We start from the raw sequence: 26,663 nt of genomic DNA on the forward strand, positions 1-26,663 counted from the left end.
TTAGAACCGGCACCCATATGGGATCCCGGGCGTGCAAGGCGAGGACCTTTAACCACTTGCGCCACCGCGCCGGGCCCATCTCCTATGTTTTTGATTAAAGCAACTGGATAAATGATAGTGTCATCAACTGACATTAGGAAGACTGAAGAAGTGACTAATGATAGGAAAATAATAGGAACTGCAGAATGAACAGTGGAATGACAGGGATGAGAGCCTGATTAAAATAAGAGGTCCTGTTGCTGTGGTTTGAGGTGTAAAGCCACTGCCTGCAGCCTTTCTATCCCGTAAGAGTGCCAGTTTGAGTCCCAGCTGCTCCACTTTCAACCCAATTCCCTGTTAATGTGCTTGGGAAAATAGCAGCAGATAACCCAAGTGCTTGGGTCACTGCACCCGTATGGGAAGCCTGACCAACCTGGCTCTGGCTGTTGCAGGCCATTTGGGGAGTGAACCAACAGACAGAAGATCTTGATCTCTCCCTTTCTGTAACTCTGCCTTTCAAATAATTTTTCAAACATTTATTTATTTTTACTGGAAAGTCTGGTTAACAGAGAAGGAGAGACAGAGAAAGATCTTCCACCTGTCCATTGGTTTACTTCCCAAGTGGCTGCAATGGCCAGAGCTGAGCTGATCAAAATCCAAGAGCCAGGAGCTTCTTCCAGATCTTCCACACAGGCGCAGTGTCTCAAGACTTTGGGCTATCTGTCCTTGACTGCTTTCCAGGCCACAAGCCGGGAGCTGGAAGGGAGGTGGAGCAATCGGGATGCAAACTGGCACCCACATGGGATCCTGGCACATGCAAGGCGAGGACTTTAGCTACTAGGCTACTGTGCTGGGCCATCAAATTATTTTTTTTAAAAGTAATTCCACGCAAAAGATTATACTTGTTAAGATAGCAGAAACGAACTTGGTTTGTTCTTGTGACAATGATAAAACTGGTCTAAGGAAGGGAAGCTTGTTGGGTAACAGAGGGAAATGAATCAGGTAAGGTGGAGCCTGATTAGCAGCAGCCTGAAGGAGGCAGAGGTGTTCAGACTTGATGCAGTAGGAAATAGGAGTCCTGAGATTCCGCTGATGAGGAAAGTGATATGATGAAAGTTCTATTTAAAGCAGATTACATGGCGGTGGCACACGGGGCAGAGCAGGAGGCTTGTGGGAGAGCCTGGGGGCAGTGGCAGCAATTTAAATGGGCAGCAGTCAAAGTCTGGACCCAAGTTTTGGTAATAATAGAGGCAGCTTGGGGGAATTCTGTTACTTGACTAAGTAAGGGAAATTCAGGAGAATGATTTTAATATTTTGAACTTAAGACAATAAGATAAAGGCGGGAAAACTTGCTTTTAGTGTGGATGGGGAATGGCTGTGGTGAACAAAGCGGTACACATGCTGATTTTACCTGACGGGGCGATATCAAAGTGCTAATTCTCAATCAATGGTTACAGATACGGAATTGAAACCTAGGCATGGTCAGGGCTCAATGTTAGAAGCCAACAGTATAATACATGTTTGCTTGGAGCCCTGCGAACAAATGAACCCTCTAAAGGAAAGCAGGCAGGGACCTTGCATACAAATAAATATATCTATACTTCAGCGCAGCTGGTGGTAGGGAGGTTCACTCCTTCATAAGGCACCCAGATTTATCAAGCAATTATTATTGTTAGAAAAATCCATCCTGAGCATCTGGAAGCTTCTGGAAATACTCAATTCATATCTACATAAATTTTCAGGCTCTGTATATCTCAATGTTGCTAAGCAAAAATACTGCTTCCCTTTCCAAACACAGCGTAGCCAAGGGCGGGCCAGGAACGCCATCAGGGTCTCCTTTGTGGATGGCAGGCACTGGGTTATCATTTACTGCCCTCCCAGATGCATCAGAAACAGAGTGGCAAGAGACTCCAACTAGCACGGCAAGCAGCAGGCCAATCCACTACATCACAGTGCTGGTCCCTGCGATTTTTAGGAAGAAAACTCTTCCTTCTGATGAGCCAAAATCAATCTTTTCCCTCTTCCCCCTCAAGTAATTTTCACCCACTGGCTCTCATTCTGGCAGAACAGAGAAAAAAGATGGGCTAATCTTCATCATGGGAGAATACCAGAAAAACAGGAAGATCTGCATTCATGGGAGGCAGTTGGAGAGTTTTCAGTGAGAAGTCAACAGTAAAAAGAGACTATGGCGCAGCAAGGCACGCAGCAGCTCGTGGGACACCACCAGTGACTTTCGAAGCTGGTTCCTGGCAGAGAACCATCTTCTACAGCAAAGGTGCCCAGTAGGGAAAGTGCAATCTTCCTGGAATAAGGTGAGTGGAGGCTGTGGCAGCTGGCCTGCCTCTGGCGTAATTTGTTAGAGGGAGAAATCTGCGGTCCCCACTGGCTGGCAGAAGAGTGGGCAGGGAGCAGAAGGTCCACTTCACACTGGGAATGGAGGGTGTACTGCCCCCTCCCCCTGTGTAGGGGGGCTAGCAATAAGCAGGGAAAGTGCCACCTTCCCAGAATAAGGAGCAGGAGTGTGACAGCCTGTGCATCTCTGGGGATGTTTGTTTGAGGGAAGAGTACGTGGTCTCCACTGATTTTGAGACTGGTCAGATGAGCTGGCGGGGTAGAGAGCACCTACTTCCCTCTCCTGTCCTTAGCAAGGTGCCAGGTTCAGAAACAGAGAGGCTCACAAGGCAGAGCAGATCCCCGGCAGCACGTAGCTGTGGGAATCCGGGGACCGTGCTATAAGCCTAGAGGACTCTATGTTCACACTATGTGGAGCACCGACTGTGCACTTCATGCAGCCGACTGAGAGGGAAGTGCAGACACAGAGAGGGTTACCTTGGCCCAGAGAAGGGTAGAGGCAGTGGTCACCCCTCTCCCCTCCTGACTGCAGAGCTACCATGCATACCTGGGGTGTTACCCTGGACTTTTGCCCCACCTGCAAATGCTGGCTAGGGAAACTGCAAGGCACTGGCTTAGGCAAAGACTTCTTGGTAAATACCTTAGAAGCATAAACAATAAATGCAAAAGTAGACAAATGGGATTACATCAAGTTAAGTGCCTTCCTCACTACAAAGAAACACCCAAGGAAGTGAATAGGCAACCACCAGGAAGGGAGGAAATATTTGCATACCATGCTACTGATATAGGATTAATATCCAGGTTCCACACAAAATTCAAGAAACTCAACAATAATAAAATAATCAGTTAAGAAATGGGCAAAGGACATAAACAGGTATTTTTTAAAGGATGACATACAGAAGGCCAACAAACATGTAAAAAATGTTCAGGGTAACTAGTCATAAGGAAAATGCAAATAAAAGACATAATAAACTGTTACCTCACCCCTATTACAATGGCTACTACTGGGCCTAATGGCTAAAACCTTGCCTTGCATCTGCCAGGACCCTATATGGGGGCTGGTTCACATATCAGCTGCTCCACTTCCCATCCAGCTCCCTGTTGTGGCCTGCGAAAGCAGTAATGGATGGGGCCAGGACTTTGAGATTCTGGATCCACATGGGAGACCCTGAAGAAGCTCCTGGCTCCTGGCTTTGGATGGGCTAATCTTCAGCTATTGCAGCCACCTGGGGAGTGAACCAGTGCTTACCAGACAATAAGGCACAAACCTGCATGTGGGATAGGTCTAGAGGTAGGCCAGACTGGGCTACGTTTCAGCACCCAGTGGTGCTCCTGAGAGCCAGAATGGGTACAGAACAAGCCAGGTTAGGCCACAGCACTCATTGGGTTACATTAGAGCTGGAATGGGTACAAGCCAGTCAGGCTAGGCCACAGTACCCACCAGTGAGTGTAAGGACTTGGGGCTGGCCATGTTAGGCTGGGTTGCAGCACTAGCCAGCACATGCAAGATCTGGAGCTGGGACTGGACCTGGTAGAGGAACTAGGGGAACTCCCCTGCTAGCCTGTAGCTCCAACTGGTGAACAAGAGAGTTGGGGCTGAGGACAGGCCAGATTGTAGCACCTGTTATAATACATGTGGACCAGGTCTTGGGGCAGGCTGAGCAGGGCCAGTCCACAGCACACACTGGCATGACTGAGAGCCAGGGTGGGGTGCAGCCAGACAAGATTGGATCATAACATTTGCCAGTTCACATGAAGACTAGGGTGGGCCAGGCTAGGGTGCTGATGCAGTCTGACAGCAAGGAGTGGTCCCGTTCCCTTTTCTTCTTGCAGACCAGGAAAAGAAAAAGAGAAGAACTGAAACAATTGTGCCACCCACCTTCCTCCATATCTGGACCCTATCTACCCTAAGCAAAGGCCCACATGGGTATGCAGCCCTCTCAACTGTGTTAACATCATTAAAATAAAATAATACAAAGTTAGTACAAAATAACCACTACTATTAGACAACACTACCATTAAGACAACAGCCGGTAGACAGTGGATTTCACCTAGGGCACAATGGGCACCCAGCATCTGACAGACTGTCTACTGGTAGAACTAGGAAGGTAAGGAAGGAAGCCCTGTGGCTTTCACCCCGGTGATCTAGTCCCAAAGCTTCTCTCTCTCTTCTCAGTCAAGGACTTGGCTATCATCTTGTTTGATTCTGACTTTAGTTAATCCGTAAATTTTTTTCCTCTCCTAATCTCTTCCACTAAGTTATTCCAGCAACCAAGAGCTGGTTTATATTTCCAGTCAGTATAGATAAATACCTAGATTGTTTTAGAATTACTTTTTCAACACTAAAAGTGTTACTAATAAATGCAAAGTAGAAAATCATCATTTTATGTAAGTATCTTAAGTAAAGTAAGTCTGTTGGGAAATCCTTTTTTCCTCCCTGAATCGTGAATAATTTCATCTAGCAACACACATTTCCTTCATGCAAAATGTACTTTTTTAGACTAAAAACTCCTCAACAGGAGGAGTTTGATTTCAGTTTGTATACCTGGCACGCTCCAATGGACACTGCTACCATGACATGACCCTTGTAGGAAGTAAAAAATGCTAGTGGAATTAGGTAAAATATTGGAAGATCATTAAAGCTCTGCCTTACCTGATCATTGTCTTCCTCCTCTTCTTCATCTTCTTCTTCACAGTCTAGACCCTGATGGACAATCTCAGTAGTGTTGCTCTTATAAGACTGATTGTTCTCCAAATTATGCATTCTGGTGGCCTCGGTTGTTACTTTTATTTTCATGCTGTGAAAGCCAGAGGAGACGAACCCCACCTGAACGCTGACAGGCTCCCCGTCAAATAGCAGGAGGTTTGAGCTCCTGCTTTCTTTAAAACCAGGGGGCTGGTAATCATGTGGGGTCACTGTAAAAACAAAGGGCAAAAAGGCCTTAAGATGATTCTCCTAGAATAAATCAGATTCATCATTCGTGTACAGCATCTGGTGTCTATGCTTAAAATTGTCCCATTTATATTTAAAATGTTAAGTTAAATACTTAATGAAAGAATCTGACTGGAGTGCTCACCCACCTGCATTATAGTAGTGGAGTTTCATTGTAAGTAGCACTTCATTAGGAAGGGGTCCCAGGTCTTGCATCAGCATGTACAGTTTACGGATTAGGAGAACACTGACTGTTTTGATATCTTCACCTTTTGTTCGACTTCCAAAGCTTGAATTACTGCTATAACCACAGGAAAAATAATAAAATCACATACAAATCTGTCCCCCCAAAGGAATGAAATTTCAGTTCAGAAGAGCAACTAAACATATGCCACACAGCAAGACATTTTTTTTTTTGAGGTCATATTTACAAATAACCGCAAGCTGTAACAATGAGAACAATGGATTTGGAATTCAGTGACCTGGCTTCAGTGACCTGGTCAGCTAGCTCATGTGTGAGATAAGCTTACAGGCACTGAGAAGACTTGCCAAGTGTAAAGCCAATCACCAGCTCTGAATCTGTCTAGTCATTTCTCAAGAGCATTCTCTCCTCCCTCCCGCACGGATCATCGTTATGGCCGGGTGGTTAGTCAGTCCCCTTGCTTTCCTTCCAATCCACACTGTAAAACATTCTCCACGCCACTGCCAAAATAATATTCCTAATATGAAAATATGCTCATGTCACCTTCTTGCTTTGTAAGTCTTCCATTCTATTCATCACTTTTCAATCAAGTATAAGAATGCCATGTGTCCAACACCTTTCATAACTAGCCTTATTTTCAGTTCCACCTTCATCTGCAGCTACCACACTTCCTCTTACCCATGTCTATCTGCATATCCTGCTTTTCTACTTCTCTTCCTGACTCTCCCAAATTCATCCTTTATCAGCTAGCTTGTGTGACACTTCTTTCATGAAGTCTTGCCTGATAATCTCTACACTTTACCCTATTCAGGATAATTATTTGTCCTCCTTGAGACGTTGAGTGGCTCTGTTACATCTCCACAGTACTGAAGTTGGTGTACAGCTACTCACTGAATTAGTGAATAGATGAGCAAGCTGCGCTAAATGACTTTCTAATTCCAAGTCTTGTTTTGTAAATGGCTCCCCATTTTTCTTCCCCAATCAGTTTCACATTTGAGCAATTTGCAGCAAGTACTATGACTGCTACATGTCTACACATGGCTTTCCACAGAAAGAATGCTCAATGCTGAAAAATCCTAAGTAACTGAGCTTTTAGGTCTTTGTCTAACTTATGTTTGAAGGAAATATGAACTCAATAAGTAAAAATGTACTAAATGAATTTATTAGTTCCTTTTACGATTTAAACAATTCCATGATTTGTCTATCATAATTTAACCAATCTGAACCAGGTAACCAGAGGGAAGGTATACAGCCCTGTAGTTTATGTGCCACTCTCACACACACCAGTACATACATACTCAGGACCTCATTTAATCAAATGCTACTTTAATACATAAATTAGTAAAAACGTATCACCTTCTTTCTTCCTTAGTAATACCTAAAATATCTATTTCTGCGTTAAGGCTTACCTCTTGGCATATGTGCCTTTAAAGCAAAAAATAAATCTTGATGCTAGTCATTTTATTTATTTGAGTTTTGAAAAGGAAAATAGGATTGTTTTGTGACAAAAGATGTCACAAGATCTGTAGACTATATAAAGTGCTATGCAAATGTTAGCTCATGATGGTTAATATTTTATTTCTAAAACTGATTTCTCTTCACATTCCAGTGCTATCTGTAGCTTTTACAAATGAGAGGATAATTGAGGAAGTGAATATTGGAGAGCAATTTTCAATTGTATGGTTAATGATGAATCAGCTAATAGTAGGGAAAACTGAGAACCAAGCCTCCTTTCTCTTCAAAGTCACCCCGTCTTCCTTCCCTGCAGCCCTCAACCACCCTGGTCTTTTCACCATCAAATGTACTTTCCATTCTTACTCCATCTCATCAGCAGCACCCAGCTCTCTATGCCTCCTGGCTACTATGAAGTCAAAAACTACTGGGAGAAGAATAAATGCTGTTCCTCGACAAAATCTCTCTATTTGTACTAGGAGCCCTCTGAAGCAAAGGGCCTTGTCTTTGTTATTTAACCATTACCATAACCAAAACTTGGAACTTTAGACTTGGTGAAAAATACAATTGTTTCCCATCTTATACACACAGACATACATAGAAAGTTAGTTACATGACACTGTGGGGAAACTGGATAAGAATAGTGGTATATGCAGGCAAATAGTTCAGGGGATTAATCTGCTCCAGGCCCATCCTAGTTAGACTGAGGATAAAGACGATTAATAAATATCTGCTCGTAGCAATCAAGAAACTCTGGGTCAAGGAACGCCTATTTAGAGCTTTATGGATTTCTTCAATGATTTCTACCAAGTAGCCAGTCTCATTCATTTCTACTGCTGTACCACTTACCTTCTACTGCCTTTACTCTCACAAGTTTAATCCATGATTTTCAGAAATTTAAAGTCGTTACAGATTATTTTGGTAATGGCAGATTTTTGTAGGATTTAGGGGAAATTACTAAAGATGTTCATGTCCTATCTATGACCTCAGAAGTTTATGTTTACTTCAATCCTGCAGATTTCCCACATCCATTAAACAACTGGATTTTACCTGTCAAAATCCATAGTAACTCCTTTTTTTGTGTATTTGAACTTGAACTGATATATCTCAGTCACTTTCTAGAAAAGCCAAAGGATATAAACAGATTAGTTTCAAAAAGAAATATAAATTATCATCGGATATTAAGAATATTTTCATTTCATACTTTCCAAACAGAATGACAACTTAACTTTCCTTCTCTATACTAAAAATGAATCAGTTGGCAAACACTATCATTATCATTTTAAAGCTATAAAAGCTAAGGCTCAGAGTGAACTATCTAAATGACAATGGAACCAACCAAGAAACCATTTGTTCACATAACAAATTGTCATTGAATATCTACTTTATGGCATTCACAGAAGTCAGTGATAACAAGACAGAAAAGATCTCTTTTGGGCCTGGCACAATGGCTCAATTGGCTAATCTTCCACCTCAAGTGTGGCACCCAAATGAATACTGGTTCATGTCCCTGCTGCTCCACTTCCCATCCAGCTCCCTGCTTGTGACCTGGGAAAGAAGTTGAATATGGTCCAACTGCTCCAGTCCCTGTGTCTTTGTATGAGACCCAGAAGAAGCTCCTGGCTCCTGTATTTTCAGACTGGCTTAGCTCTGGCCATTGTGGCCATTTGGAGAGTGAACCAGCAAATGGAAGACCTCTCTGTGTCTCCTTCTTTCTTTGTAACTCTGCCTTTAAAACAAAAATAAATCTTCACAAAAATCTGGTCTCCCAACTCTGCTGCTCTTTTTTTTTAATGTAACAATTAGTTCATTTTTACTTATTTTCATTTAAAGTATAGTCTCAGACAAAGTCAGAGACAGACTCCTCCACACTGTTTCATGCCTCCAAATGCCTCCAACAGCTAGGACTGAGCCAGGCTGTATCTGGAAGCCAGAAATCCAATCTGGTTTTCCCATGTGGGTCAAAAGGACCTAACTACTTGAACCATCCATCCCCTGCTGCCTCCCAGAGTATGCAGTAGCAGGAAGGTGAAATGAGAAGAGAGGCTGGGGCTCAAAACCAAGGCTCCCGTAGAGGGCGCAGCTGTCCCACACAGCACTGCTCCACTAAATGTCCACTGTGTTGTTGATCCTAAACCTTGACATGTATCTATATCATAAGTGATCAGCTGCTGGAAAAATGGACTCATTCTGTTTAAACTGTAAGCGGAATAATTTGTGATAGAGCTAATTCACTAAGAGGAAAGTATTTTTATAGCAAAGTTAGTCTACTTGAGAAATCAAAGTTCAGAAGATTGTTTTGTGAATATAACAGAAGAGACAGGTGAGGTCAGCAGGGTCACCCCGGACAGGGTAGATACACACTTCCTCCCTTTAGTAGCTCATTCTAGTGTAATTGCCCTGTCAAGCAAACAAGGCCTATTCTTCCTGTCTGCCCAGTTTCTCAGTCAACTCTAGCGCTGTTTGTTTTTTAAATTGTAGCAAGAGCATATTCTTTAGTAGCTGAAAATTGCATTTACATTTTATTAGTTGTTTGAAGTAACTAATAAAAGAGTTAAGTCTGTAACTGTTTTATAGAAGATGCTAATCCTTAACCACATCAACCTAAGGGTATTATTACAGCAGGCGCTTCTCATTTCCTTACAGCTCCTAAGATGTCCCTCTACTTTGCAGACTAGTGTGTTGCCTAACAAAGATGTGCCTTTAAACTGCTCCTCAGTGGCTTCTGCCCATCATGCTGGACACATTCACACAGCTTGGCACAACAGCAACAAGTAGCTTCCCCTTCTCTCTCCAATTCACCGGCAAATCACGAATCCTGCCAACAGTCATTCTCTTACATAGTCAAAAATGTCTTTGAAACACAAAGTACATCATGTCACTCTTTTGCTGAAACCATCCCTTCCCCATCCCAAAATGATTTCCCATTGCCCTTAGAATAAAACCGAAAAGTTACCTTGGCCCAGGCGGCCTTACTCATCTGTCCCGACTACCCTTCTTCCCTTAACTCCTGCCACTTGCCCTCCCACTAGGTGTCAGGCAAAGGACACCTTCCACAAACACCCAACACTCCCGACTGCCCTTGGGCTTCTGTGCATCCACAACCCCGGAAGATGCAGCTCCCGGCTGAGAACAGTAGAGCACTCACTGCCTTAAGCGCCGTACATCACTTCTCTGTAGCCAACACTCTGAGCAGGTATTATAGTATATACTACATACGTGTGTGTGTGTATATAAAATAAGACTAGTATACATAGTCTCATTACCAAAGTGAGAAAGTCTACAGCTGGGATTTGACACCAGCACCTGTACTGTTCACTGCTGTGACATCCTGCCTAGCACATGCCACCGCCTCTCACGGACCTGCAGAACATGACTCCTTCTGGTTACTGAGTCTTAGCTCCAAGAGTGGCTCCCAGCAAGGCCTTTTAGGAACTACCCAATGTAATACAGCAACCCAGTCTCATCTCATCTCCATTCGCTACCCAATTTCTAGTTTACTATCATTCTGTTTCCTTCTAAATTAGAACTATCTGAAACTGTATTGCAAAATTTTGCTTACTTATTCACTGTTTATCTTTCCCATAAGAATGCATTCTTTGAAAACGCAAGAACCTTGTCTATCTCATTCACTGTGGTGATTTTTATATGTTGAGCAGTACTAAGCAGGTGAAAGAAACGTGTCCCAGCAGCTCCACTTCCTTTCTAGCTCCCTGCCTGTGGCCTGAGAAAGCAATCAAGGATGGCCCAAAGCTTTGGGACCCTGCATCCGTGTGGGAGACACAGAAGAAGCTCCTGGCTCCTGGCTTCAGATAGGCTTAGCTCCAGCCATTGTGGTCACTTGGGGAGTGAATCATTGGAAGCAAGATCTTCCTCTCTGTCTCTCCTCCTCTCTGTATATCTGACTTTGCAATAAAAATAAATAAATCTTAAGAAAAAGAAAGAGAAACTATATTATCATTCTTCTCTACTTGAGTTGCTTTTGTAATGCCTAACACTCTGCTGGCCTTGGTGCTGGAGAAGCACTGCACCTGATTTAAGGCAGACGTCCCCAGCTGCTGCACCAGGACAGGTTTCTCACAAGAGGGCTGCACATTTTGATTCATGTGTGAAGTGTATTTCTGCTTCGGGTAAATATTAACATGGTTATGATTGGTGCCATTTTTGTTTAGGGAAGGATATACTTCTAGGGAAATGACTCAAGCATCTGGCACAGTATCAGACAATGCCAGGACTATGTTTATGGGAGAACGTTGTTTTGTGAGTACATGAGAGAAGGAGAGCAGGGAGATAAACAGCGGTGCCCGTGACTCGGTGCTAAGAGGGAACCACGAAACAGTGTGCCGTCGTGCTGTGAGACTCTCAAACATCACTACACAATAGTAGTTACACTAGGATTATTGCTTTGCTGTTATTCTGAATCTTTTAATACAATCAAGCACGCCAACAAATTCTACCGAATCAATGTTTGCTGTGAACACAGATTGGGGGACTGTTATATGGAACAATTTGTAAATGGTCATATTTTCTTTCTTGGTCATAAATAATGTATCAGTTGTTACATAAGGTTTTGTTGCCTAGTTTCATTATTACTTACATCTGCATCAAAACTAGTTAACAGGGCCCAGTGCGGTAGCCTAGTGGCTAAATTCCTTGCCTTGCATGCTCTGGGATCCCATATGGGCACCAGTTCTAATCCTGGCAGCCCCACTTCCCATCCAGCTCCCTGCTTGTCGCCTGGGAAAGCAGCAAGGGACAGCCCAAAGCCTTGGGACTCTGTACCCATGTAGGAGACCCAGAGGAAGCTCCTGGCTTTGGATTGGCTTAGCTCTGGCCACCTGGGGAGTCAATCAGTGGACAGAAGATCTTCCTCTCTCTCTTTCCTCTTCTCTGTATATCTAACTTTCCAATAAAAAATAAAAATAAATCTAAAAAAAAAAACACTAGTTAACAGTTTTATTCCCATGCTAAAATTTTCTGTAGGCAAATGCAATTTACTCTGCATCCTAAAAGCCACTGGTTGCATGTCATATGGGCACTGGTTCGAGTCTCACCTGCTCTACTTCCAATACTGTTCCCTGCTAATGTGCCTGGGAAAGAAGGGGAAGATGGCCCGCACTCATGTGAGAGACCAGGAAGAACCTCCTAGATTTAGACCAGCCCAGCTCCAGTGGTTTGTGGCCATAACAGGGGTGAACAAGAGAATGGAAGACATATTTCTGCCTCTCCCTCTAATTCAAATAAGCTTTTCTAAAAAAAAGTATTTAGAATTATGTTAATTTCTTTTATTTTATTTTTCCAAAACCCACAAAAAGTTTCAGAATCAATTCAAATAAATGTTTCTCTGTATATTTATATATTAATAAATAATCTCAATATGTTAGGGAATAGATTCAGTATTGGTTTTTCTTCTAATATTTCTAAGTAGTTATTTTTAATTCATGATAAAGAACTGTGGAAGCTTATAATAAAATCATGGAAGTTTATAACAGCATACTGAAGGAGTGAATGATGAGATAACTTCATTTGTGGTAGTCTAACATATAATCTACAGACTCACCCCAGGTAAACATTTAAATACAACGTACAAGTACAACCCACCTATATGTGTGTTTTCTTACCTCAGGTTCATTGGGATTTGTGTAAAGCTGTTTAAGGGAAAACAAACAGCATTTAATTTCTGAAACTTATTAGGTCAGTTTTCATAGAATACATTTTCTATAGAAAGAATTCAACTTATACTCTATTAGTCCAGTTATATATATAACTCTTACTTCACAAAACAGAGCATCTTTAGCATTTCATAGGGACAGGCATTTGGCCCATCTGTTAAGACTGGCTGAGACACCCATTGCCCATATTGAAGTATCTGAATTCAAGCTCCTGGTCCAACTCTCAATTCTAGCCTACTGCTTTCAGGCCTGGCCTAACCTTGATTCTATTTTTTTTAAATTTATTTATTTTTATTGCAAAGTCAGATATACAGAGAGGAGGAGAGACAGAGAGGAAGATCTTGCTTCCAATGATTCACTCCCCAAGTGGCCGCAATGGCCAGTGCTGAGCTGATCCAAAGCCAGGAGCCTTCCCTGGGTCTCACACGTGGGTACAGGGTCCCAAGGCTGCTGGGATTAGAACGGTTGTGTATATGGGATCCTGGAGTGTGCAAAGCAAGGACTTTAGCTACTAGGCTACCAAGTTAGCCCCATATAGAATGGTTTGGTTTTTTTTTTAAAGATTTGTTTATTTCAAAGGCAGAGTTACAGAGGTATAGAGGAAGAGATACAGATATCTTCCACTGCTTGTTCACTACCTATGTGGCCACAATGTTTGGAGCTGGGCTGGGCTGGCCCAGGAGTCAGGAGCTCCTTTAGGGTCCCTCAAGTGGGTGCAGAGGCCCAAGCACTTGGGTCATCCCCTTGCTGCTTTGCAGGTTCATTAATACCTGGACTGGAAGTGGAACAGCTGCATCTCAAACCAACACCTATAGGAGATGCTGATATGGCAGGTAGTGGCTTAACCAATTATGCCACAATGCCAGCCCCTACAGAATATATTTTTGAAAATTAACACTTTTATTTGAAAGGCTAAGTAAGACAGAGGCAGTGTTGGTTCACTGCTCAAATGCCAACAAGATCAAGGTTAGGCCCAGTACGGTAGCCTAGTGGCTAAGGTCCTCGCCTTACACACTGTGATCCCATATGGGCGCCGGTTCTAATCCTGGCAGCTCCACTTCCCATCCAGCTTCTTGCTTGTGGCCTGGGAAAGCAGTCGACGATGGCCCAAAATCTTGGGACTCTGCACCTGTGTGGGAGACTTGGAAGAGGCTTCTGGCTTCAGATCAGCTCACTTCCAGCTGTTAAGGTCACCTGGGGAGTATCATTGGATAGAAGATCTTCCTCTCTGTCTCTCCTCCTCTCTGTATATCTGACTTTCCAATAAAAACAAAATAAATCCTTTTTTTAAAAAACAGAAAAATGCATTCTATAAACAAGTACAAGGAAATTTCTTATACAATGATCACAATGTAGGGAAGGAAGTATACAATGTCATTAACATAGTAGAATAAAGTGAAGCAATATTTATAACTAAATAGCCAACGGTGTAACATCCATGCAAGTTTCATACTCTGTATAACAACTTCCACAAATCAGAAAAATATATTTGTCCTTCTGGGTTTGGCTAATCTCACTTAGCATAATGACCCCTTGTTCTAGCTGTGATTGCATTTTTTTTTTTTAGTAAATCATATATCTAAGAAAATCAATGGTATGTCCTAATTTTCTCACTTTTCTTAACTTGTGTCCAAGATGCTATACTCAGGAATGCAATACTTTAACAATGTCTTCAAACTTCAAATACAAAACCCTCTGAATCGGTAAACTAACATAAAAACGAAATTCTGGGAATGAAAAGATAAAGCAGACAGAATATCTTGTTTTCCCATATATTGTAATACAAGGATACTTCAAAAAGTCTGTGGCAAATAGAATTGAGAAGCTTATCTTGGTGCAAAACATTTTTTAAAATCATGCACACTTTCATAAAATGCATTTCCATGCACTTTCTGAAGTTCTTTTGCATACCAAAGAAATAGTCTGTAATCTATTATAAAAGCTGGCAGATCCTATTTTTTTTTCAAATTACAAAATGTTATAAAATAGGTTAAAGAAAGCCAGGAGGGGGGGCACTTAGCACTTCATTTGTCAAAAGACATTAAAGTAGAGAAAGATTTGGTTTGTACTGTATACTTACTGTAAGTACTGCCATGTGTAGCTTCAAGAGAAAAGAAAAGTATTATTATCGTATGTTTATACCTATATTATGCTCAGTAGAAGCCAATTAAAATGTTATTTTAGAGATGCAACAAAGATTTGAGAGACTAATAATATCATTTAGAAAGTGCAGAAAACAATGCAAATTCTTCATTCATTTAAATGAGTGCCTATTTTTTGTACAGAGTTCTGCTGAAGAGATGGATACAAAAACACATTTACAAAACATTTACAAAACAATTCACTGCTCCTAAAAATTAAATGTCATAATTACCTGAAAGAAGCAATCCTTATCAAATTAATCTATTAAAGTTAGTACAAGTCTGACGTCTAGAAAAGCCTTGTCCTCCTGACATATATACTACTATATAAAAGATTCTTCTTGAAAGGGTAACAGAGCATACAGATATGTAAGTCAAGACTGTGATACATTTTTTTTACACTAGAAGGTAAATCAGAAAATTTCTGGACTGTAATTCTCTATCAAAGGACTAAAACTCTAGTGCCATCATGTGGCTATTCAGGTCACTGCATATAATTGATTTTTTGATAGACAGTAAAGGCTATTCAACTAATAGTTCATTCATTTATTCACAAATGGACATGGCCAGAGCCAGTATTGTGGCACAGAAGGAAAAGCCTCTGCCTTCAGCATCAGTATCCCACGTGGGCATGGTTCATGTGCTAATTCAGCTCCCTGTTAATAGCCTGGGGAAATCAGAGCATGTGGCCCAAGTGCTAGGCTCCCTGCATCCATATGGGAGAAATGGGTGAAACTCCTGCTTCCTGACTTCAACCACATCCGTCCCCGGCTGCTCAGGCCATTCCTGGACTGACCAGCAGGTGGAAGAGTATCTTTCTCCGTCTCTCCTTTTCTCTCTGTAACTTCTGCAAATACATTTTCAAAAAATGGAAATGGCCCCGACCTCAGGGAACATCCAGACTAGCTGAACACATGAACATAAACAAAAAGCTCAAGTAGCCATATCATAGGTTTTCTCCTAAAGATTTATTTATTTTTATTGCAAAGTCAGATTTACAGAGAGTAGGAGGGACAGAGAGAAAGATCTTCCATTCGTTGATTCACTCCCCAGGCAGCCTCAATGGCCAGAGCTGAGCTGATCCAAAGCCAGAAGCCTCCTCTGGGTCTCCAATGCAGGTGCAGGGTCCCAAGGCTTTGGGCTGTCCTCTACTGCTTTCCCAGGCCACAAGCAGGGAGCTGGATGGGAAGTGGAGCAGCTGGGACACAAAGCAGTGCACATATGGGATCCTGGTGGAGGCAAGGCAATGACCTCTAATCTACCATGCAAGACCCCTACATGATAGCTTTGTTAATGCCCATGAGAAGGCAGTGTGGGGTATCAATGAGGACACTAAATAGCAGGACAATCTAGACTGGGAAGGAGGTGTGTCAGGAAAGACTCTCATGGAAAAGTAAATATTCAAGTTAGCTAGAAAATGCAAATGTGGTAGGGGAGAGAATCTCCCAGGTTAAAAAAAAAATATCATCATATATAAAAGGGTAAAATGACCACGGCATGTTCTAGAATCTTACTGTAGCTTGAACATGGGAGTGAGGACAATGTCTTGGATGGCAGACAGGGATCACCCAGGTCACGCACCTTATGCAGAGGACGCTGACTCTTGGGTATGGTTTAGGCAAAGTAACAACATGAAAAGACTCAAATTTTGATTGCAATAAGGATGGTGGGTTGGACTAAGAGTGGCAGTAAGCAGACAAAATAAGCATACAATATATGAGAGGATAATCCTTAGCCTGTGGTGCTGGCTTGCGTCCTTGCTGCTCTACTTCCAATCCAGCTCCCTGCTAATGGCCCGGGAAAGCAGCAGAGAACAGCCTAAAGCCTTGGGCTCCTGCATCCACGTACGAGACCCAGAAGTAGCTCTGGCTCCCAGCTGTAGAACACAGCTCCAGCTGTAGCAACCTTTTGAGGAGTGAACCAGTGGATGGAAGCTCTCCTCCTCTTCCCCCCTCTCTCTGTAACTCTAACTTTCAAGCAAAATAAATGAATCTTTAAGAAAAAACACACCTCTCAGACTGATATTATTTTTTAAATAAAGAAAAATATAATATAAATTCTAATAATAACATGGAACAACAACCGAAGTAATGATCATCTTAAACAGAAAAACATCTTTTTCAGATGAGATCAGGCACGTTCAGGGTGGTATGGCCGTAGACAAAGCATCTTTTTCAAGATCACTCTATATTAAAACTTGACTTTACTCAAAATGATTTTCAGCCTGATGAGTAGGCCTGACGCCACAGTGTGCAAGGGCTATCCCACAGCAGTTTTATCACAATTTCCCTCAGTTTCCCAGGTCAGTATTGAGAAAACTCGTAAGTAATAACAATTAAGTGAAAAAAATGTATGAAGGTGCTGAACAATCCAATGCAAGGCTTACATAATCTAACATTTTCCTAAAAGAACAGGAACTGAGAGGAAGTAAAAAGCAGATACAAGTGAGGATGAGGGGAAGTGGTGGCAGAAATTTCATTTATACACATCTTATTTCTTCACCTAGAACTAGTCTCCCTTTTTTACCCTCTTCACAGCTTTCTAGAATAGCAAGGAAGATTAGACATGATTAAAATTGAGGCTGCTTTTGAAACATTCAGCGTATAATCCTACCTAGTTAGAGGGAACTGATATTAAACACATAGTTACCAAAACAATAATTGGGCTCTGTGTGGTAGCCTAATGGCTGAAGTCCTGGCCTTGCAAGCACCAGGATCCCACAAGGACTCCGATTCCTGTCCTGGCTGCTCCACTTCCCATCCATCTCTCTGCCTGTGGCCTGGGAAGGCAGTAGAGGATGTCCCAACCGCCTTGAGACCCTGCACCCGCATGGAAGACCAGAAGAAGCTCCTGGCTCTGGATCAGACCATCTCCAGCTATTGCAGCCACTTGGGGAATGAACCAGCAGATGGAAAAATCTTTGTCTCTCCTTCTTTCTGACTTTTCAATAAGTCAGTCTTTAAAAATAATAACTAGGAATTTAAAACTATTCGAATCAATCCTTTCCTTTCCTATCTGCAGAAGAACTGCTACTGTTCTGTACATGCTCAACGTGCTGAATGCCAGACTCTCGTCTCCTCCACCCCACATCCTGTGGATCTCTCCCAGTGACTTCAGAGGAAATTCTGCGGTCAGAAAGAGATGAGCATATCAAACAGAAAAACGTAAAGCTCGTTTCCAACTAATGTAAAGGAGACTTCAGTGAAACAGTAAAGATGTAAAATAAAAAGGAAACTGACTCATGAATGTAAATGTAAGTATTGGTACATGGTTAAATACAACAAAATAAAAATCCAAACATTTTTCAAGGAATAAAAGACGAGTCTTTAATCTTGGTGTAAATTTTAAAACATTCTTACGTATCTCTTTTCCAAGGCATCAAAACAACCTTGAATCCTGCCAAGAAATAAATGTTTGATGTCAATTTGAATCATATATAAAAAAAAACCTCCAAATACCAAATTCATTTGCTTTTTTTTTTGCCTGAATTACATTACTTGATAAGCATTTTCTTTTTCGATTTAGTCATATTTTTTTTTAAGATTACCAGAATCTTTTTAATGTATGAATAGAACCTTATAAGTAATAGGTAAACAATTTTAAGGTAGGGATTCCTTCCCTTCTGCCCTCCGTGGTGAGTGGCAGGGTGGCTCCCACAATGTTAAGTACATTAACACATGTATGATAAATCAGCCAAGTTTCATGTTTTTGACACAAGTTCATTTTCTTTCAGAACAAAACCAAATTAATATCTTAATACTGAATGATTATTATAGATGGCAAGGAAATTATTTACAAAAAAAAAGAGGATTAAGAAATAAAGTGGTTTTTAAGGAAATGATCTTATAAATAAAATCTGATACGTAGTTTCAATAAGATAAAAATTCTTTTTTGTTCCAACTGTGGTGGAACTTCAGTTGCTTACCATTTGATAATATGCAGAGACCCAGGGCATCTTTTGTCTTCCCGGAGGATTTTTAAAGTGAAATCTGCAAAAGAAGAAGCCAAATGTATTTTCATCTGTTAAATTATTATGCTAAAACTGTCCACACTCAATAGGATATTTTTTTTTTTACAATTTTTCATTTACAAAACTTGGTTTTATACTTCTAAAAATACCTGAAGTATCTAAACATCTAATTTAAGGAAAAATCCTAAGTTGATAGTTAGCTTAGTTTCAATTTTGATTACAATTTCTTGCAATACTGCGGCACAATCTGGCTGATTGAAAAATCAACCTTCGTTACTTGTCACCTGCACTTCTATTAAGGGATATGAAAATTATTGCATGTTGGCATAATATTTAGATATTGCCAGAAAGAGAATGGCATGGGAGTAATGACCATTTTATAAATTAGAAATACTACTTTCTAATTTATATTGAGAGAGGAACATGTAATTTCCACTGTAACTATCACAACAAATAAAGCCATAAGAAATGATATGACCCTCGTGGTTACAGAAATGACTAACAAACAGTAAACACTTAATTACCCAAAAAGATAGTTTTCTTTTTTCAAAAGATGTATTTATTGTTGCGTGAAAGGGAGAGTTACAGAGAAAGCAAAGACACAGAGATCTTTCATCCATTGGTTCACTCTCCAAATGGCTACAATGGCTAGAATTGGACCAGCTCAAAGTCAGGAGCTTCTTCCAGGTCTTTCACATGGCTGCTGGGGCACAAGCACTTAGGTCTTCCTCTGCTGCTTTCCCAGGCCATTAGCAAGGAATCAGACAGGATTTGAAACATCTGGAATTTGAATCAGTGGCCATTTGGGATACCAGTGCTTCAGGTTGAGGCTTAGCGTGCTATGCCACAGAGTCAGTCCCAGATGTCTTTTTGATTCCATTTTCCAAACAAGGGCGGAAATCGTATGCTACATATAAATACATTCACCAACAGGGTTAACATGGCAGCACAGCCTGCTAATTCTCTGCCAGCAATGCTGGCATCCTATATGTGCTGCATCACATCCTGGCTATTTCATTTCCGATCCAGCCCCCTTGCTTATGGCCTGGGAACGCTGCATTGGATGGCTCTGGAGAGCACGAAGTCCACAGCTCCTGGCTTCAATTGGCTCAGTTGTAGCTACTGTGGTAATCTGGGAAGTGCACCAGCAGATAGAAGAATTTCTGTCTCTCCTTCCGTGTAAATTTATTTTTATTGGAAAGTCAGATTTACCCAGAGAGAGGAGAGAGACAAAGAAAGATCTGCCATCTGTTGGTTCACTCCCCAAGTGGTCACAACAGCAGGAGCTGAGCTGATCCAAAGCCAGGAGCCAGGAGCCTCTTCCAGGTCTCCCACACAGGAGAGTGGGAGAGATAGAGAAGTGGGAGAGTTAGAGAAGTTGGAGAGATAGAGAAGGTTTTCCGTTTTTGCCCAGCGGCTGCAATGTACAGAGCTGAGATGAGCTGAAGCTGGCAGCCAGGACCTTCTTTCAAATCTCCCATAGAGGTGCAGGGTCCCAAGGACTTGTGCCATCTTTCACTGCTTTTCCAGGTGATAAGCAAGGAGCTGGATTGGAAATGGAGTGGCCTGGAAACAAACTGGTGCTTATATGTGATGCTGGCGCAACAGGGTAGGGGATTAGCCTGTTGTGCCATGTGCCAGCCCCACATATAGTCTTCTCACAACACATGTTTCCAGGAACTTTTTGAAAACCCCTCACAACTCCTCACATTATATATATATATATATATATATACACACACACACACATATATATATATATATATATATATAGAGAGAGAGAGAGAGAGAGAGAGGCTTTTAAAAAAGATTGATTTATTCACTTGAAAGGCAGAGTTACTGAGAGAGGGAGAGTCAGAAACAGAGGTACTCTATCTGTGGCAGGTGAAGCCAGGAGCTTCATCTGGGTGTCCCACTTGAGCCATCTTTCACTACTTTCCAGCAACATTAGTAGGCAGCTGGATTGAACATGGACAGCGAGGACTCAGACTGGTGCCTCTATGGGATGCCAGAGCCATGGGCAGCGGCTTTTAAAGACACCATAGCATTGGCCTTGAAAGAATAGTTTTCATTTGTTTCCTTTGAACTTGCTCAAATGCCAAAGCATACCTCAAAGGACAAATCCACCTGAGGTCCAGTGCTTATCCTCAGCGTTCAAATAGCTTTGGATGTGGGCTGCTGCTTTTGCAAGTATTGTTTAGAATTACTAGGCTTGTTTCTACAGATTTCCTTTTTTTTTTTTTTCCCAGTCTGTCATTTGGTATCCGGCCAGGAGATAATGGTTCCTATAAGTACCGCTAAACATAGTGAAATTAAAATGGAAAATGGATTAGCAAGAACAGACACATGAGCTGGAATTAGCACACACTAAGAAATGAAAGATTTACTCCTGCTAAACAGAGAAAAGGAATACAACCAAAGTGATCAGATAGTTAAATTTTACCATCCAAACGGCGTTCTCCGTAAGAACTCTCCGGAAAGAGGCCCCTTAGATATGTTATACAAGAGATGCAGGTTGCAAAAAGTTTCTTCACCATTGTCAGTGACTCACACTCATTAGTAACATGGGATGGGAAAGCAGTTTCCTGGAAAAAGAACAGTGAGAAGAATTTTAGATTCTTTGAATTCAGTCCGTCCTGTCATGACCACAAGTATAATGGGAAGCTTCTCCAAGACTTCAACGTTGATATTTTACAGGACTTCAAATGGAGACAGGACTTTGAATATCACATTAAATTTCATTTCCATGACCCTCGGAGCAAGCCCCACATCGGGAACCTGGGATGGGTGGGAGGCTGGGTGGGGTTTCTCCCTTTATCTTACCAACTTTCCTGTAGCCCTTGACCCTTTGCGCCCTAATCATCTATGTCAAGAATGTCAAAAATAAAGGGAAAAAATGCAAAAAAAAAATATTTAATTTCCAAAATAAGGCAGTACGAAAGGGGAGAGACAAATATTTATGTAATTCACAGTAAAACAATTTATTTCATGGTGATCTATGGGTGGAGTAAAACTGGAGTTTTATAAGATTACCTAATCTCTTCACATTCCTTAAAAACTCACTGTAATCACTTTTATCTCTCTCCAGTCTATACTATTCTTCCCCAAGTTACCAAGAACATTTTCTCCTGACCACTTACTCTGTGTAATGTGTAATTCCTCTTTTTTTCCAGCTATTTTGCCCTTCAAATGTTGCTATTCCCAGATGATTCTACCTGGGTCTTTTGTTTGCTTTTTTTTCCTTCCCTTTTTCATGATTCTCTTTTTGGATTATCTCATAGGTTGAGCTGTAGCCTTCAAGATGCATTTCCGGTTCTGTTTCTGTATTTCTATTTTTAAAGTTGCTTTTATTTGAAAGGGTGACAGAGAGAGAGAAAGAGATCTTCCACCCACTGGTTCACTCCCCGGATGGCTGCAAGAACTAGAGCTGGGCCAAGCCAAAACCAGGAGCCAGGGATTCGAGACTCCCTGTTGGGCGATAAGGACCCAAACACTTGGGTCATCACCAGCTGCCTTCCCGGATTCATTAGTGGGAAGCTGAATGGGAAGAGGGGTACAAAGGACTCCAACACAAGCATTCCAATAAAGGATCCAAGCTACTGTAACACAGTGAATGCCTGCTGCTATTCAGCTGCTTAAAAGTCTTCTTAAAACATGATTATTATGGCACGCATTATTATGTATTTGAGGGTTTATGAGGGTATATATAAATTCTTCAGACAGTTCTATTTCATAACCATAGATCCTGAGAAATGAAAGCTCTTTTGGGTAATTAGGTTACAGTTGGCATGGCATGCATATAGTAACTCACTGCAAACATTCCAAACTTGCAGGCAGTATTTGAATAATCCATTTGTAAAATTAAATAACTTGAAAGTACAAAGACGTTTACTTTAAAAATAGAATCTAAAAAGCCATTTGCAGTAATGAAAATCAATGGTTGGAAAAGGCCTTTAGAGTCTTGTTATTACTCTATACTCTAAGGATTTCCCCCCTGCCAATCCTACCAACCCCCCAGTCAGTAAAGCTGGTCTAATATTGTAAGCATTATTGCAGATACTTTTTATAGGTGTGTAACCTATGAAAATACTATGGTTTCATAACAGAAAACACTGTAAGTTATTTTAATAGTGTGTTTAATCCCATAAACTGCGCTTAATGCCATAAGAGATACTTGACAGCTTAGCTGTCAAACTACATGATCCTGGGTAAGTTACTTTTTCTTGAGTTTCAGTTTCCTCCTTCTTAAAAATATAAATAAGCCCTAGGCACAGTACCCAATACATGCAAAGTACTGAATAAATACTAGTCTCTATCATTATTATTATTTTTCTTTTTTGCTTTAGTCTCAAATAGAAAAATCATAAAATCAACTTAAAATGTATGGGGAGAAGTAATTCATGTATTCCAAATGATAAAGATTTGTTTGTATCAAAGGTCACTTTATTAACTTACATTGAAAAAAATGACTGCCGAGCTGACTGCAGTTCATGTATCCGGCTCAGCATTTTCTCCCCAGGAAGGAAGCACGCTTAGGAAGCCAAGTGAGTCCAGAAGTCTGCCTAGTGAGCACGTTGACTTCAAGCCAGGAAGACGATGGCTTACCCTGCCCTAACTCTTTAGTTTCAATGTTTTCTACCTTTGCTCCAGCTTTCTATTCCTAAAGCAATTATAGTGTTCACTCTTCTGATGAAATGCTCTAACTCTTCTGTTGACCATAGAGTAAAGCATAAATCTTAAATTCTTTACACTAACTTTTAAGGTCCATACCAATTGGTACCAAAGCTCCTTTTCAAGTTTGTTTTCCACTATCATCCAACATGATGAGTCCTACACTCTAGTAAGGATAGTTTTTTAAATTATCATTATTATTATTATTATCATCAACATTATTATTCTCTGAAACATGCCATGCTTATTTTCTTACTTTGCTGGATTTCCCTCGTGAAATTTTCTCTCTATCCAAATTCTTTTCCGAATTCAAGGTCCACCATAAGTCCCACCTCCTTCATGAGGAATATATAACCCATTCTAATTTATATTAAATCTTTAAATTCCCATCATTTGAATTGCCTTGCTTTGCTTTTTTCAGATTTTTTTTTTTTTTAATTTCAAAGGCAATTCATAGAGAGAAGGAGAGACAGAGAAAGAGGTCTTTCACCTGCTGGCTCATTTCCCCAAATGGCTGCAATAGGCTGGAGCTGAGCTGATTCAAAACCATGTGCCAGGAGCTCCTTCTGGGTCTCCCATGTGGGTGCAGGGTCCCAAGGCTTTGGACCATCCTCCTCCGCCTTCCCAGGCCATATAAGTAGGAATCTTGGTGGGAAATGGAGCAGCTGAGACACAAACCAGTATTCCTATGGGATGCTGGTGCTTGCCAGTGGTGCTTGCCTGCTGAGCCACTGCGGCAGCCCCAACTTACCCTTTTACACGTAAATAAAACTTACCCTTAAACTTACCCTTATACATGTAAATAATTTATTGTCTTATATCTTTAGTACTATAAATCTATGAATTTCCCTAATATGAGTTTCTAGAAGGTGATTTTTAAAATTATTTCATAGAACAGAGTGCAACACAATATTATAAGACTGAATTGCCATAAACAAATGGATGATGTATTAATGAAAGTCACTGGACAGTTACACTTGCCCAAGGGAATCCAACAAGACTGCCTGGCCCTTGCATGCTCCCTCAGGCTGTTAGCTAAGTTTCTCAGACCTGTCCCCATTTGGTTTTATTATTACCACATGCAACATAATTTCCTAATTGCTTCAGGACATGAATGTTGAACAAAGAACCATTCTCCTTAAACATTTTCTTTTCTGATTTCTTGTACTCTAGAACATATCTATGCACATGGCACAACCACCCAGTGAGTTACTGTGTAGTAATTTATCAAATTTTCTGAAAAGCTTTAGGCTACTAAATAGCTAAAAATGTACACATACTCTCTCCCAGAACATTATGTGCCAATTAACTGATAAACCTGCTGCTTAAAGGAAAAAGATTAAAATCATGATTCTGAACAAGTCACTAAATGGTCATTGATTTTCTTTTAATTCTTCACAAATACCTTAGCTGCTTTCCGGATTCTGATGGAGTGCAGGAGCTGAGCAGTAGTCATTGTGGGACTCTATCAGGATGATTCAAACGATTCCAACCTGGTAAGAGAAAAACGAATCGTTAGAGAGATCTTATGCAACATATTACCTATTGTACACTGTTCAAAGATGGAACTGAAAAATTCTAAAGACTAAAAAAAAATCAAAGATAATATAAATTGTACCCCCAGATTGCTTAGTTCATACAGAAGCTTATCAAACTTAACTATGAGGACACAAAGGAAGAATGACCAAAAAGAGCGTTCGTTCAGTCCCTACTGAAATCAGAATGAACATTATTTGTAAAAATCCTTATTGTGATTTCTTTCAGAGGAGGACTTTATAATTACAAGTTGACCATACTCTTTGGGAACTAGATTCAATAAACATTTTGATCTTAGCCATCAATCCTCTCTAAATTTGGCACAAGGATTAATTTTTCCAACCATTCAATGAAAATTATACTTACTTATTCATTTGGAGGAAAAAAAAATTAAACTAAGTTATCTAAAACTCAACAATGTATCTTTTTTATTTTTTTAAGATTTATTTATTTATTGGAAAGTCAGATATACAGAGAGGAGGAGAGACAAAGAGGAAGATCCTCCATCTGATGATTCACTCCCCAAGTGAGCGCAACAGCCGATGCTATGCCGGTCCGAAACCAGGATCCAGGAACTTCTTCCGGGTATCCCACACGGGTGCAGGGTCCCAAAGCTTTGGGCCAGCCTTGAATGCTTTCCCAGGCCACAGGCAGGGAGCTGGATTAGAACCAGCGCCCTACTTATGGCCTGAGAAAGCAGAGGATGGCTCAAGTCCTTGGGCCCCTGCATCCATGTGGGAGACTGGCTCTGAGCTGGCTCAGCTCTGGCCACTGTGGCCATTCAGAGTGAACCATTACATGGAAACACACGCTTGCTCTCCCAGGCTCCCTTGCTTGCTCTTTCTATCTGTGACTCTGGCTTTCAAATAAAAGTAAATGAATCTTGTTACAAATTTACCTTTAAAAAGTGAAACAGAACTACCATATTATCCAGTGATTACACTTCTAGGCACACATTTTTAAAAAACTGGAAAACATGAACTAAATAGCTAACTGTGCACTAATGTTCACAGCAGCCTTAATTCATGGTAGTCAAATCTACAAATCCAAATGTCTATCAACAGATAGATGGAGAAACACATCATGTTGTGTACAATCTAATATTAGTCAAAGAAAGGAATTCTTACACCTGATACAGAATGACCCTTGAAAATATTATTAGTAAGAGCAGACACTAAAGGACAAATACTATATGACTCCACGTATGAGATATGAACAATAGATAAACTCTTAGGAATGAAAAGTAGACAGACTGTCAGAGACCAGGGGGAAGAAGAAACGGGAGTTTAATGGGAATGGCATATCTCCTCAGCTTGTGTTATGTTTTGGAGTGGTTTAGTTGAGGATTTGTTAGTGCCGCTGAACTGTACTCCTGAGAATAGCTTAGAGAATTTTACATACGGTTTGATACAATGAAAAGTTAATGTCTATCAGATCTATTTTTCACTTGCATTGTTTCAGTAACATACAAAACAAACTGTATCTTCCTTTTTTCTTTTTGAAGGCCTTAATTTAATTTCAACTGAGGCTTCTTTTCAAAGTTTTATAAAGTTCTAAACAAAATAATTATAAAATAATAATCTCATCTAAAGAGATTCTTTTCTGGATCATTCAGGATAGTCCATGAGCTGGTTTTATATACTGATTAATGCAAGATTCTGGAGGATTTTTGCCAGAAAACAAAATTATTTGAGCATATTGCCACAAGGTGGTGACTGAGATCAGAAACCGGTAATATTTAAATTACTTCCTAAGA

At 40.8% G+C, this 26,663-nt stretch overlaps 1 protein-coding gene across 1 annotated transcript; it reads right to left on the minus strand.

The window, feature by feature from the left end:
• Positions 1-4,349: 4,349 nt before the first annotated feature.
• On the minus strand, positions 4,350-24,827 carry HORMAD2 (HORMA domain containing 2). Its single transcript, XM_041003590.1, has 10 exons — positions 24,777-24,827; positions 21,144-21,285; positions 18,656-18,719; positions 18,090-18,126; positions 14,670-14,690; positions 12,539-12,565; positions 7,968-8,035; positions 5,413-5,564; positions 4,985-5,247; positions 4,350-4,382 (listed from the first exon to the last, which is right to left on the minus strand). Exons 1-10 carry the CDS (start codon positions 24,825-24,827, stop codon positions 4,350-4,352), a joined length of 858 nt encoding a protein of 285 aa, XP_040859524.1.
• Between the last annotated feature and the right edge of the window lie 1,836 nt (positions 24,828-26,663).

The sequence above is a fragment of the Ochotona curzoniae genome, unplaced genomic scaffold (assembly GCF_017591425.1).
Source record: "Ochotona curzoniae isolate NIBS_2020 unplaced genomic scaffold, NIBS_Ocur_1.0 scaffold_274, whole genome shotgun sequence".
In the NCBI taxonomy this organism is placed as follows: domain Eukaryota; kingdom Metazoa; phylum Chordata; class Mammalia; order Lagomorpha; family Ochotonidae; genus Ochotona; species Ochotona curzoniae.

Excerpts from the sequence above, each read along its gene's own strand:
- HORMAD2 (XM_041003590.1), bottom strand. The coding sequence starts at position 24,827 with ATGACTACTGCTCAGCTCCTGCACTCCATCAGAATCCGGAAAGCAGCT. Across the intron at positions 14,691-18,089 it reads ATGCCTTGGAAAAGAGATAC|CTACACATGGCAGTACTTAC; the intron begins GTAAGAATGTTT and ends TTTCTCTTGAAG. Across the intron at positions 8,036-12,538 it reads CAAATCCCAATGAACCTGAG|AAAGTGACTGAGATATATCA; the intron begins GTAAGAAAACAC and ends TGGCTTTTCTAG.